The sequence below is a fragment of the Trachurus japonicus genome, chromosome 1 (assembly GCF_045865225.1).
Source record: "Trachurus japonicus isolate A0001 chromosome 1, Traja_1.0".
Taxonomy (NCBI): Eukaryota; Metazoa; Chordata; class Actinopteri; order Carangiformes; family Carangidae; genus Trachurus; species Trachurus japonicus.
In genome coordinates this window covers 31,167,890-31,180,346 of record NC_140907.1, presented here as the reverse complement: position 1 = coordinate 31,180,346, position 12,457 = coordinate 31,167,890, and the positions used below count along the sequence as shown (strand labels likewise).

At 41.8% G+C, this 12,457-nt stretch overlaps 1 protein-coding gene and 1 long non-coding RNA gene across 2 annotated transcripts in view; both read right to left on the bottom strand.

Annotated features, from left to right (window-relative positions):
* Nucleotides 1-4,611: 4,611 nt before the first annotated feature.
* Nucleotides 4,612-8,207, bottom strand: LOC146992259 (uncharacterized). Its single transcript, XR_015036332.1, has 2 exons — nt 6,013-8,207; nt 4,612-5,980 (listed from the first exon to the last, which is right to left on the bottom strand). It is a non-coding gene; the product is annotated as an uncharacterized LOC146992259 (long non-coding RNA).
* A 500-nt stretch (nt 8,208-8,707) lies between these two features.
* The window catches only part of cbx6a (chromobox homolog 6a), a 7,109-nt gene continuing 3,359 nt past the window's right edge, over nt 8,708-12,457 (bottom strand). Inside the window, exon 5 of the mRNA XM_085785301.1 lies at nt 8,708-10,795. Within this exon, the coding sequence (XP_085641427.1) occupies nt 9,335-10,795 (1,461 nt within the window). The 3' untranslated portion in view covers nt 8,708-9,334. The remainder of the gene's footprint in view (nt 10,796-12,457) is intronic.

Below are 12,457 nucleotides of genomic sequence, written 5' to 3'. Positions count from 1 at the left end.
CCTGAGAGACAAGTCTCTCCTCTTTGGGATTGAGATTGGACTTTGACTAATTACGCTTTCCTGTCTTGGCTTCTGCTCTGCTATTTCCAGAGTTTCTCCTCCCAGTTGTGGTGGAAAACATCTGACGTGGTGACATGTTGTAAATATCACTGCAGGTGCATCACTGCAATTGGGAACACTGCCATTCAGGACGGTTCGGTCTGGTGGTCCGGCTGTCAGGGGCCGACGGCGCACAGCAGAGAGAAGATGTCACATTTACAGTCCAACATCAGGACGGTGGAAAAAAACACCATTACTGGTCCAAACAACAAGAAAAAACACTCACATCCAAGTTTTACCTCCACTTAGATTGCATAGTTTTAATATAACCTGATTTGTAATAGGGTATATAGGCAAGATAAGATAAGCTTCAGCCTACACCTTTACGGTCTCATGTTGTAAACTTTCTTTATTTACTTATTGTTTACTTATTTTTGCATATTTTCTGTTTTGTTACCTTTTCTTACACCTTGTTTAGCTGCTGTAGCCTATTTATGTTGGGCTGTAATTTCTATTGTATAATGTACGGAGGTACATTTGTGTCGTTATTATTCAATCAAAAAAAGTTGATTTAAACAAAAAATATATTTTCAATCAAAACAAACTTCACTTAAAAAACCCTTTAAATAAAAAAAAAAGTGTTTGAATGCAAAAAAAATGTTTGACATCCAAAAAATTGCATTTGAACCCTTTTCTTCTTTGATTGAAAAGGTTTTTTTTCTGTGTCTGTGTCTTTTTTGTGTGTCAAACTTTTTTTTGCTTTCAAACACTTTTTTTTGATTGAAAGGGTTTTTTAAGTGAAGTTTGTTTTGATTGAAAATATTTTTTGTTTAAATCAACTTTTTTTGATAAAGACACAAATGTACCTCCATAATAACAATGGGTCTGCCATGTCAAGACCAAAATAGACTAAACTAAACTAAACTTCATTTATTGAAAATAGAACTTTTTGAAACTGGACCTGATTCTGTTGAATTTAGGGTTAGTGTTAGTATAAATCCCACAATGCACCAGCTGGTGAAGTCTGCCGTCACCTGGAGCCACAAGACACATTTGGGAAATAAATTCAAATAAAATAATAATAAAATAAAATTGACTTTCTATCTCATAACTATGACTTTTTAATCTGATATTTTATATTCTTCTATCTTCATATTTCAATATTGTTATCTTTATTTAGGCTATAGAAAGTTCACTTTTACATCTCATAATTTTGACCTTTTATCACATAATTATGTCTTTTCTCTATTGATTAAGACTGTTATCTATATATTTTTCATTTCTCTCATCTCTGTCTAATCCAATGTGTTTTTTAGTTTTTTAGTTGGGCTTCCACATTTATGATTTGAATCTTGTGCATAGAGATACTTTTGGAGTAGATGAGACTGTGATCCAGCAACAGACTGTTTATTAAAACTGTTGCTTTTATCTCAACAGACTTTAACTTTTTAAAACTGGACCAGATGCTGTAGAATTTGCAGCAGATTATTTATAATTTATTTTTACAGATTGAAAAATGATCAGTTGTGAAAATGAGAGTTTCATCAACCGTGACGTGAGGAACATCTGACCTTCGTCTTCACTGAAATGGATCTAAAGGAACTAAATGATTCATGTTTCTGGAGGCTTCAGGTTCTACAGGTTCTTTAGCGTGAGGTTTGAACCGACTCTTCCACGTTTACCTGAGGCAGAACTTCAGTGAACATCTGTCAAACACCTGCCAGGAGGCATCAAGCTGTAGCTACTCAGCTCAAACAGATCAGATCTCATCATGTGCAATATGTGTCTGTGTGTGTGGTCCAGTGGCTCATCAGGTTGGATCTCTGCTTATGTCATGAATGTGCTTGAAGTTAAAGTGAAATTTTGTGTTAACTTCAGGAGACACAGCCTACAGCTCAACTTCAAACACGATTTTTAAGGATCAATATTTGTAGTTTGGTCGTCTGAGCTGAAGTTGATCACTTTAGGTTTAACTTTTCATTTAAATTTAAACAAGGCAACAAAGAAATTTCCAAATATCCACTCTGAGTGTGGATATTTGAGCATTTTCTTTACAACATACAAATCATTTGAAGTAATGAAAGTAAACATATCTTTTTGTTTTCACACAGAAAACAGAATCATCACGTTATGTCATTAAGACTATATTTATCTTCATTAATCAAGAATTTTACCTTATTTTTTCAAGATTCTGCAGCTCCTCCCTGGATTAACTAAAAGCTTCTAAACAGGTAAAGATGGCGTCTTATAGGCAAACAGGAAGTGGAAGAGTCCAACTGGTTAATACAAGAGGAGAGTTTTCACATTATTTGGGATGTTACATTCAGTTTTGTTGCATGAGTTGACAGTTTGTTTGTTTGTTTGTTTGTTAATAAATCGTTTCTTTATTCAAATCTCAGTTAATATTGATGTTAATTTGTGATATATAGTTATTTGCTTGTTCCTATTCCCCTCCTTTGTCTCTGTGTAGACTAACCTTGTTGTTAAGTTTTCAGTTTACCTTTCTCTCTTGTTTTCCTACACGTATTTTTTGGAAATGTATAAATAAATGTAGGCTATATATTGCTTTTAGTGTTACACAATGTGTGATAAAATATTACACAATTGAATTTAAATATACATTTTTTTGTGGTTTTACTTTTTTTAACCGGAAATGTAATTTATTAAACGGTATTTGGTCTTTTTTCCATTTCATCTGTGAACGTTTTGAAAGTATCACTGACTAGTCTTTGACTTGTGTGAAAAGGTGTTTTATAAATACAGCTTCATTGATTGATCGATGAACAGCACCTGCAAAACCATAGAAAATTGGATAGTTACAGGTCAAAGGTGAACTTCAGAGCTCTGACCGACTGATTTAAACCAAACTTAAACAGGATTTTAAGAGTGAGAAGTCAAAGTATAAGATCACAGAGGAAACACTCTCATTTCCACTTTTACTTTTCTCTTCTGCTTCTAGGCTACTGTGGGGGAAGCAGCCATGTTTTTGTTTTTTTACAGTGGACCACATTATTCTAATTTATTTAGCTCAAAAGTGCTACAATGTGAGCGTAAACACAGATAAATCCTTTAAATAACAACAGTTTTCCACTTCGTACACACATTACACATCACACATGTAAATATTCACATATTCACGTTTAATCTAAAACCAACAACATTATCCGAGGCCGAACCGCCGCTGCAGGCTCAGGACTCCCTGCAGTGAACATTAGCCCAGATTTTGGATTAATCTGAGGAGGTTGCTGATGTTGCACACACACACGCACACACACACACACATATAAAGATGTGGGTCACTCGTATCGCACCACTATGACTGTTTTAGTTCCATTTGGCTCATGAGCTCGGTGGTTTGATGCCAGGGAGGGAAGAGAGTGGAAACAGACCTCTGTAAAACCTCCTGCTGTCTCCATTAGATCAGGACTGAACAGTGGCCATATAAAGTAAAATAGAATAAAATAAAAACACTCTGCCTATAGAAAAGGACAAAGCTGTTGGAGCTCAATGCATGTTATTCACCACCACAGCAACAAAACACTCAGAGATGAATAACTCCAGGCGGGATGACCTTAAAATCAACCCTGGCCACTCACAGTCCTTCTGCAAATAATATACAACACAAGGCTCGCTCAGCTCTGTGGCACCTGAACGCATCGCAGTGGCTCAACAGCGCCTCTCTGTGGTGCATTTGGAAACTACAGTCAGCATATCACACTTGTTAGAGCAAAGAGGCCTGCAGGTATCAGGCTTGTTGTTAAATCTTTCCCTAAATTTGCAAGACTCCCTCTACTTTTTACGTCTGAACCTTTGTCTGAAATCTACAAAAACTTTTATGTAAATCACACGTGCATGGATATTAGATATGAAACGAAAGGCAGGGATTGAATAGATGTAGGCCTGCCTTGCATAGGGGCAATGGACGATACCACCCATCCTATTTTATTTAATTTTCATGTTTTTTGTCTTTGTGCTGCTATGACATTTAAAATTTCCCCTTAGAGATTAATAAAGTAATCGATCTATCCATCCATCCACGGATTTTCACCACTTCCAGAGGATAAAGTTGTTCCCCCCATGAGCTCTGAATCTGTGCAACACATCAACAGCAAACGGAAAACTGTGGAGTTTTCTTTTCTATTTTAATCGATGAGATAAACTTTCTGAAAAATAAAGCGAATCCCAACAGATGTTATTTATTATTTCAGTATCTTGCTTATACGTGAGCAGGAGGTCATAGTTTCTTGTCAGGAGCTGTTATTACCTTCACATGAGGTTATGATACGCCCTCTGAGTATCGCTATAGGTCTTTGAGGGGCGGATTGACTCGCTATTGGAAAATGACCAGACCAGCTGGTTGGCATGGCAACTTCAGTAAAAGAAGAGGAGGAAGAAGAAGTCGATTGAAACAGATGTAAAACAGGAGAGCTGCCCTTTTCATCTCTGGATCCAGCTGCTGGTGATTGAAGGAATTAGGTTTGACATATAATAGTAAACAGCTGTTGCATGCTATACTAACCCCTTATGTAGCGACAGCACAACGGTCATATAATGAGACGCCAAATAATAAAGTTTTTTTTTTAAAGAGCTTTTAATTAAAAGCCTTGTACAAGAAACACACAGAAAGCAACAACAGTAACAGTTAACATGACACTGAATACATAATCTGTACAATAAGGGTTTGCAAAACATGCTTCAGAAGATCAGATACATTACAATGTCATCGTTAAACCTCCGACTCCGCGTCATTACCGCCGTCAATACAATGTACATAATTCATATTAGCATAAAACAAAAACACAAAACTGCAGTATCGATACATTAAAAATCAATTTGCCTTCCGATCAAACCCATATTGAACTATTAAAAATGGCATTCAAATAAAACAGCATCACATTGACATTATGCATATTTAAAAAACAAACAAAAAAAACTATTAAAGTACAGTACAAAGGGAAAAAAAACAGCTTAAAAAGCACAATTTTTCAATTCATTAAGCATTGTTATCCATACATTTAAACAAGGATCCTTCCTTTTGTTTTTTGTATTTTTATTCCAATTAGTGCCAAATAAAAATCTAGCACTTAAAATTACATCACATATAAAATGTAAAACAATTCAAAAAGGGAAAAAAAAAAAGCTTTAAAAAAAAAATAAAATAAAATCAAGAGCCCTATTTGGTTTAAAGATAGGCCACTAAGTCGAGTTGTGCTACCCCATATGAGAAAGAAAAAAAGAGAAGGACAACATTGCTATCAACAGTTGGAAACGTCGCCTATAGCAGTCTAATACCGTAACACATCTACCAACTGCAAGAGTCACTTCTATACCACCACCACTTAAAGATATTAAAGAGTATAGTCGATGAAAAAATCTATTCCAAGTCACGATAGATCCATTCGGAGAAGAAAAATAATCGTTTAGCTCGTGGAAAATATAGAGATAGAGACTCGGTCCACTCAGGCTTTTTTAAAAAATCAAATCAGGATTTAAGTTAAGTACTGTCCTTTTTTCTTTAAGTGTCTTTGTTGAATTGTTTGATTTGATTTTGTCTGTTATTGTTTTTTCTTCGTATAATGGATGTGTCATTTTGGAATAAATCCTTCCACATGTAACCTATGAGAGTATTGAAAGAGTACTGACAACAACGAGAACCATCCAGTACGTGACAGGAGAGGAGGCAGGCGACATCTTCCTCGTCGGCGGTGTGGAAAACGAGACGTGGTAAATAAGACGACGAGGACTGTAGTTATTACAGGTTGTGACGATGAAATCCTTAAAAGTGTTTCTTTTTTTTTAATATTAATATTATTATTATCATCATGCTCTGTGTAACAGGAGCTGAGTTAAGACGAGGCAAACGTCGCCTGGAGTGTAGCTGGAGTTGAATGGAGCAGCTATAAGGCAACACATGCGGAAGATTTTTTTTATTTTATCTTATCTTATTTTGTTTTTTTCTTGAAATATTGCAACACACAGGTCCACCAGAGTAAGAGCCAAGGTCTGGGAAGGTCTAGAAAGAGCAGGCAGCACCAGAAGAGTAGCAGGGTTTGCAGAGTTTACAGTTTCCTTTGAACTACTTGAGAGATCTTGAAGGTCAAAAGTGTTTGATCGCTTTAAAGATTTCAGGCTTTTAGCCCGAAACAGCCTGCGACGGACGAGCCGAGCAGAGGAGTTCATGTGCGAGAGCAGGTGGGTGACGGATCAAACCGGCTGAGATAATAAAGCCTCGTTCCTTACACCCACTCTCTGACCGCTACACAACGATGCCTCTGAAAACAACAGGTCCTCGCCTTGGTTACAAAAAAATAAATAAAAGCAAAGCAAGTCGGGAAACGGCAGATTTATCACTAGGAAAGTGGAAATGACGCGTCCGGCCGATTGTAACCTGATAAAGTGGCTGGAAAAAGTCTAAATTTATCATCCAGAGACAGAAAAGATAATTCATCTGAAGGCAATTCCCCACAGAGAAACAGGAAGGAGAACTAGAGGATGTGGGATGATTTCTACTGGAGCATCCGTAGGTTTTAAAATCCTCATCACTCCCAGTTCAAGAGCAGAGAGCACACCGAGTGACATAATTAGAAAATATCAGGTCAAGAGATCTGGATATAAAGTCAGGAGGACTAAGTGCGTCACTCACAGAGACTTTAGCCCATGAAACAGAGCCGTTTAGCTCATGGACGGCCTCGTTAACCCCTCATCCTTCATGCAGACATTTGTGGCTGCAACACGAACAACATGAACCAAAACGAGAGCAGCAGAACAACAGAGGGGGAACCAGGAACCACGGCAAACATCGACCACCACCAGCTGCGCAACACAAGCTTCACCGACACCTTGGATACTTTTTGACGTGGAAAGTACCGGAGTGTAAGTAGAGAGAAAAAGAGCAGACATTCTTGAATGTAAGTGGTAAGTTTAGGTCCTTTAAGTTTGTGGAAACTTTCAGGTGGAGGACAACAGATTTATCAAAATGTTTTCCCAAAGGTTGAACCTAGATACAAAAACCTCTTGTGTTTGTTTATGATATATATATAAAAAGAAGAAAACAGAGTCGATAAGAGAAGAAGTATAAGGACAACAAACCCTTGTCCTCCAATAAATGGCAAGTCTCGGCCTGGTTCGGTTTCCTCCGTAAGTCGCAGGACGCTGTGTGAACACTGCTACGTTTTCTATTGAAACTAGCACTTGAGAAACAAATGTACAACCAAAAAGCACCGTTAGCACAACACAACATCAGAAAATGCAGAAAACGAAGAAGAAGCAGGGTGGGGAACACGTTTTCTCCAAACCTGCCAGTTTGGAGGGTAAACAGACAAAACTTGCCACTGGTCTCTGAGCCTAAAACCACCTGGTCACACGTTCCACAGGTTCAACGACGACGACGACACTACGACTTTAGCTGCATTGGTTCGGTGGCTTCGGCCTGGACTGTGTTCAGCTCATGGACCTTCTAGACCTTGGCGAGTTAACGCATATGTATAAATCTGTCGTAAAGAGAGAAGCTGTCACGACTGCCGGGGCCAGTTTAGAGTCATGGTGGACGCGAGTTGGAGAGAGAGACGGTAGTGGGTTTGTGAGAAAAACAAGGCGAGCTCGGGAAAAGACGGCAAAGGACAGCAATAACTTAAAAACTATTGTTTTGTTTTTTTTATGTATATTATTTTGCAGCTTTTTAAGGTTGTGCGTGCATATAAATACTTACTCATACTGTACGTATATGCATGTGCGTTCAAGAGAGCAAGAGGAAAAGGCCTTGAAAAATTGATGAACTACATAGAATAGGTCATTTCTCGATGCAGTCAAGTGCATTGCATTTACCTCGCTGTATTGATGCAATATATGAGAGTCACAACTGTTAAGTGCAAAAAACACACACACACCACCTCATTTATCATTAACAAGCTGGACTTCCAATGAGACTTAGGAGGGTGGAGGGGGCGGGGGGGAGTGGGGTTGGGAAGGCTGGAAAAATTGGCCTAACACTTTGTAGCAACCTAAAATGTAGTGACTGCCAATAACGAAATAATTTGACCATTTTAAATGTAATAAAGCTAATAATGTGATAACTTGCCAATAATGTAATAAAATGCTTTAGTCCATTACGTAAGAACTTTTTTTTTTGCCAATAATGTTATAAGTTATTACTTTAGTTATTACGTCATTGGCCTAGTATTAAAAAACCCTTTGAAAATGTAATGTATTAATGTATTATAATGTGTTATTACAATCTCAAAAGTTTTTTAACTAGACCAATAACGTAATAACTTTTTGCCAATAATGTAATATCTTATTACATTAATGTTATAAGATATTACAATAATGTGATAAGATATTACAATATTGTAATAATGAAATAAGATATTACAATATTGTAAAAATGTAATAAGATACAATATTGTAATAATGTAATAAGATAATACAATATTGTAAAAATGTTATAAGATGATACAATATTGTAATAATGTAATAAGATATTACAATATTGTAATACTGTAATAAGATAATACAATATTGTAATAATGTAATAAGATATTACAATATTGTAATAATGTAATAAGATATTACCGGTAATATCTTATTACATTATTGGCAAAAAGTTATTACGTTATTGACTCAAACATTTTATTACATTATTTGGCTATTTCACATTTAAAAAGGACAATTTTATTACGTTTATTGACATTTATTACGTTTTGGGTCGTTCACACCTGAAGGCTGTTGACACAAACAACCTTCACAGCAGCGTGTGCGTCAAAAAAAACAAACAGAGTGTGTTTCTTTCGGTTTCACCCAAACACAGCAGCAGCAGCAGATGGACAAAGGGTTTCTATCTGTGTCACACACACTCATACACACACACACACACTCACACACAAGCTGAACTCTGTGTGTCCGGAGCGAAACCAACCAACAAACAAACACACTCTGTTTCTTTCCTTCCACGTCTGCTTCAAAGAGTCAGCGCTGTGCAAGTGGACAAAATATGGCAATTTAAGTGACAACAAGGGCGACAATCATCTGCCCCCTTTATCGAATTTATACATTTTCTTATTTAAAAAAAATATGCTCTTTGTGTTTTTTGTTGTTTTGTTTTTTTTAAACTACTATTCGACGGCTGCGTGGCGTGAAGTTATATTACATCATCATCATCATCATCATCTCATCGATCCTCACATGGAGACGGACACGGGGGGGGAGGGGGGGGGGCTGAAGTGGCAACACTGGCTTGTTTGTTTCTTTTCTTTCTATCATCAATGGCAAATAATCGACTTCATCTACGTCTGGTCTCCTATGGCTTGGTGGTGGTGGTGGCGGTGGCGGCGGCGGGGGAAGGGGAGGAGGGGTCGTCTGAGGCGGGGGCAGGAGGAGGAGGAGGAGGAGCGGGGGAGGAGGCGTTTTCGGCGCCGGGGGAGGAGGGGGAGGCGGGGCAGGAGGCCGGGGACGGGAACTCCTTGATGGTGACGGTGCCCAGGTTGGTGGTGACGTCGGTGACCACCACGTCCTTGCAGCTCGGCGCCATTTCCGGGTGCCAGTCGGGGTCGCCCTCGGCCGGGACCCTCTTGGGTTCGGTGGCGGTGGCATTGGTGGCGGCGGCGGCGACGGAGCTCTGGTCCCCGGCGAGGAGGGGGAGGGTGGTGGGAGGCTGGCGTTTCCCCCGGCGCTGTGGGCGAGGGTTTTTCCTGCCTCCGTCTGAGGGCGGCGCACGGTCCTCCTTGGCGCCGCCGCCCGCCGCCGCCCCCTCCTCCTCCTCGCCTTCCTCGTCTTCCAGGGAGGAGGAGGGGGAGGAGGGGAGGAAGGGGGACGCCGCCGCCGCCGCCGCTGAACCCGCCTGGTTTGCATCGGGAGCGGAGGACTGCTTGGCGCCGCCGCCGCTCTGGCCCTTCTGGGTCTCTGCGTGAGGTTTGCCCGCCTTGGCGTTGGCCGAGGCTCTGGCGGCGGCGGCCTTGGACCGCGCCGTCGCCGCCGAGTCGGTGGGAGTTTTCCCCTCGGAGCCGCTGGAGGAGGCGGGGGAGGGAGGGGCCTGGTACTGAGCGGCGGCGGCGGCGGTGTGGGCGGAGCTTCTGCTGCTGCTGCTGCGGTTCCTCGCCGCCGAGCTGGAGCCCGACCCCGCGTGGGGGTGGAACGCCACGGGGCCGCCGCCGCCGCCGCTGCACTGCAGCCCGAACGGCTTCCCGTACATGGGGAAGCCGAGCATCTTCAGAGGAGGCTGGAAAGGTCTGTAGGGGGCCTCGCCGCCCTTTTTCCCGATGATGCGGTTGCGTGACGGGATGTTGTGGCGTCCCGCCGTGGCGTTCCGGCCGCCCGCTGCCGCCGAGCCGCCGCCACGCCCGGGCTTATCGATGACCTTCAGGTTGAGGATTATCCGGCCTCTCTTGACCTCTCGGGGTTTGACTCTGCGGTTGAGGATGCGGACGGTCTCGGAGAACGGGGAGACGTGCATGCGGGAGGGGAAGCCGCCGGGGTTGGAGAACGCCGCCGCCATGGGGTCGGAGCGCGGCAGCGGACGCCGGGACATCCGGTGGCAGCGGTGGATGTCCTTCTTCAGCTTGTGGGTGGCGGCGAGGGAGTTGAGCTTGGGGGAGGGCGCCACGGTGGAGGAGGACGAGGAGGACGAGGATGGTAAGAGATGAGGCGAGGCGGTGGAGGAGGAGGAAGCCGCTCGGCCGGAGGCGGACGAGGAGGAGCGAGGCGTCGTCTGGCGGGCGCCGGAGGCCTGGCCGCCGCTGGGCTCCCGCTTCGGAGGACGCCCCTGAAACAAAACAACAAAAACTGATTATAGGAGAGTGAGATTTACTCAGAGGAACAAGGAACCGTTCTGTGAAACGTTTAATGACTTAACACCGACTCCGTTTCCAGTGGGACAAAAGGCGTCTCAGTGGCTCAAAATGCTGCTGGGACAATAGTTGGACCGACGTAACACCGGACCGACGTAACACCGGACCGACGTAACACCGGAGCGCCGGAGCTGCAGCGGCTCCTCACACAGGCAGCTGCCCGTCTGCAGGCCGCCTTGGCCGGGCAGACGTCCCTGCTTATCGCGGTGGAGAAAACCATCGCTAATAAACATACCCGCAGGTTTTTTAGACTTTTACCACCGTGTGCTTATTCTTTTTAGGAGATACATGTTGGTCTCATTGATGAAATCTTACAATTGTGGCAGTTGGATTAGTTTGAATGAAAAGTGAAGCTATGAGAAGGAGGAGGAGAGGAGGTGCAGTGCTGCGGAGCTCTGTAGTATATGTGCACAAATCACCACATTCACATCAATAAATAACTGTTTTACAATGAACTGACCAGTCTGCATAATAAGTTATATTACATGGTTACATGGCAAAGACTACTCTATACCATCTTTGGTTAGGGTGAGACTAGGTCATGGGCGCATTTCATTACACAATGTAGACTGGTCAGATGCATACTGGAGATACTGGCAATTTGCCTACTGCAGATTTAGCTTTTGTTTGCATACTACATTTTGGCCAAATTAGTATAGGTACTAGTAGTAGACATCGTCATGGTAACGCAATGCTGAGGGAGTGGTTCATTTGCATTTAAAGGGAGGGGCTACTGAAACAGACCGTTTTGCACAGCCCTGTTTTTGAGAGGATAAACAGAGTGCTGTGATGTTTGATCTTTGGGGTATTTTGACCGAAGCACATCACAGACATGTCTTTAAGACACCCAGGAACTATTTTAGTTTGTGCAAAAAGGAGCATAATAGGTCCCCTTTAAGGTCCGACATCTAACTTGTTACAGGGAGAGTGGAGGCTCTCTGCCTCTTGGCTGAAAAACAACTTTGCAAGATCTGTGGTGCCCTGGTGTCCCAGCTTTAGATCTGTGCACCATGACGCAAACGCACCCTGTAACCTGTAATCTCTTGTTTATGACAGATTAAACTATACAAATATACACGTCGTAACATCGTTTATGATATATAACAGTAACGGCCACTCTATTGATTCATTTCTCGCCGGCGTCGTTGAAAACAAATGCACATGGCCGGGAGGAGGGTTAGCAAAACAGAGGAAAAGCGACCAGACTTGCATAGTTTCCCTTTAAGTCTGTTGATATACAGTGGAGGGCAAAATTATTTGGCATGCACTTCATGGCATATTGAAGAGATTTCAGTTGTTTTTGTTGAATTGTCCACTAATCATCATTATGCTCTATAAACAAGAGAATAGAGTCATCATAAGAAGATTTAGGTAATTTCCTTTAGAAAAAAAATCGAAACAAACATCATATTCCTTCACAGAAGAAGCCAAATTATTTGCAACGTCTGGAGCTCAACTCCATCGAGAACATTCAGGAGGAGTTGGAAAATAAACTGGACAGATCTATTGCACCTTTTTAAAGTATTTTTGGAGAAGTCATGATGGGATAACGTGAGTGTTGAAGTTCTCAGGAAACA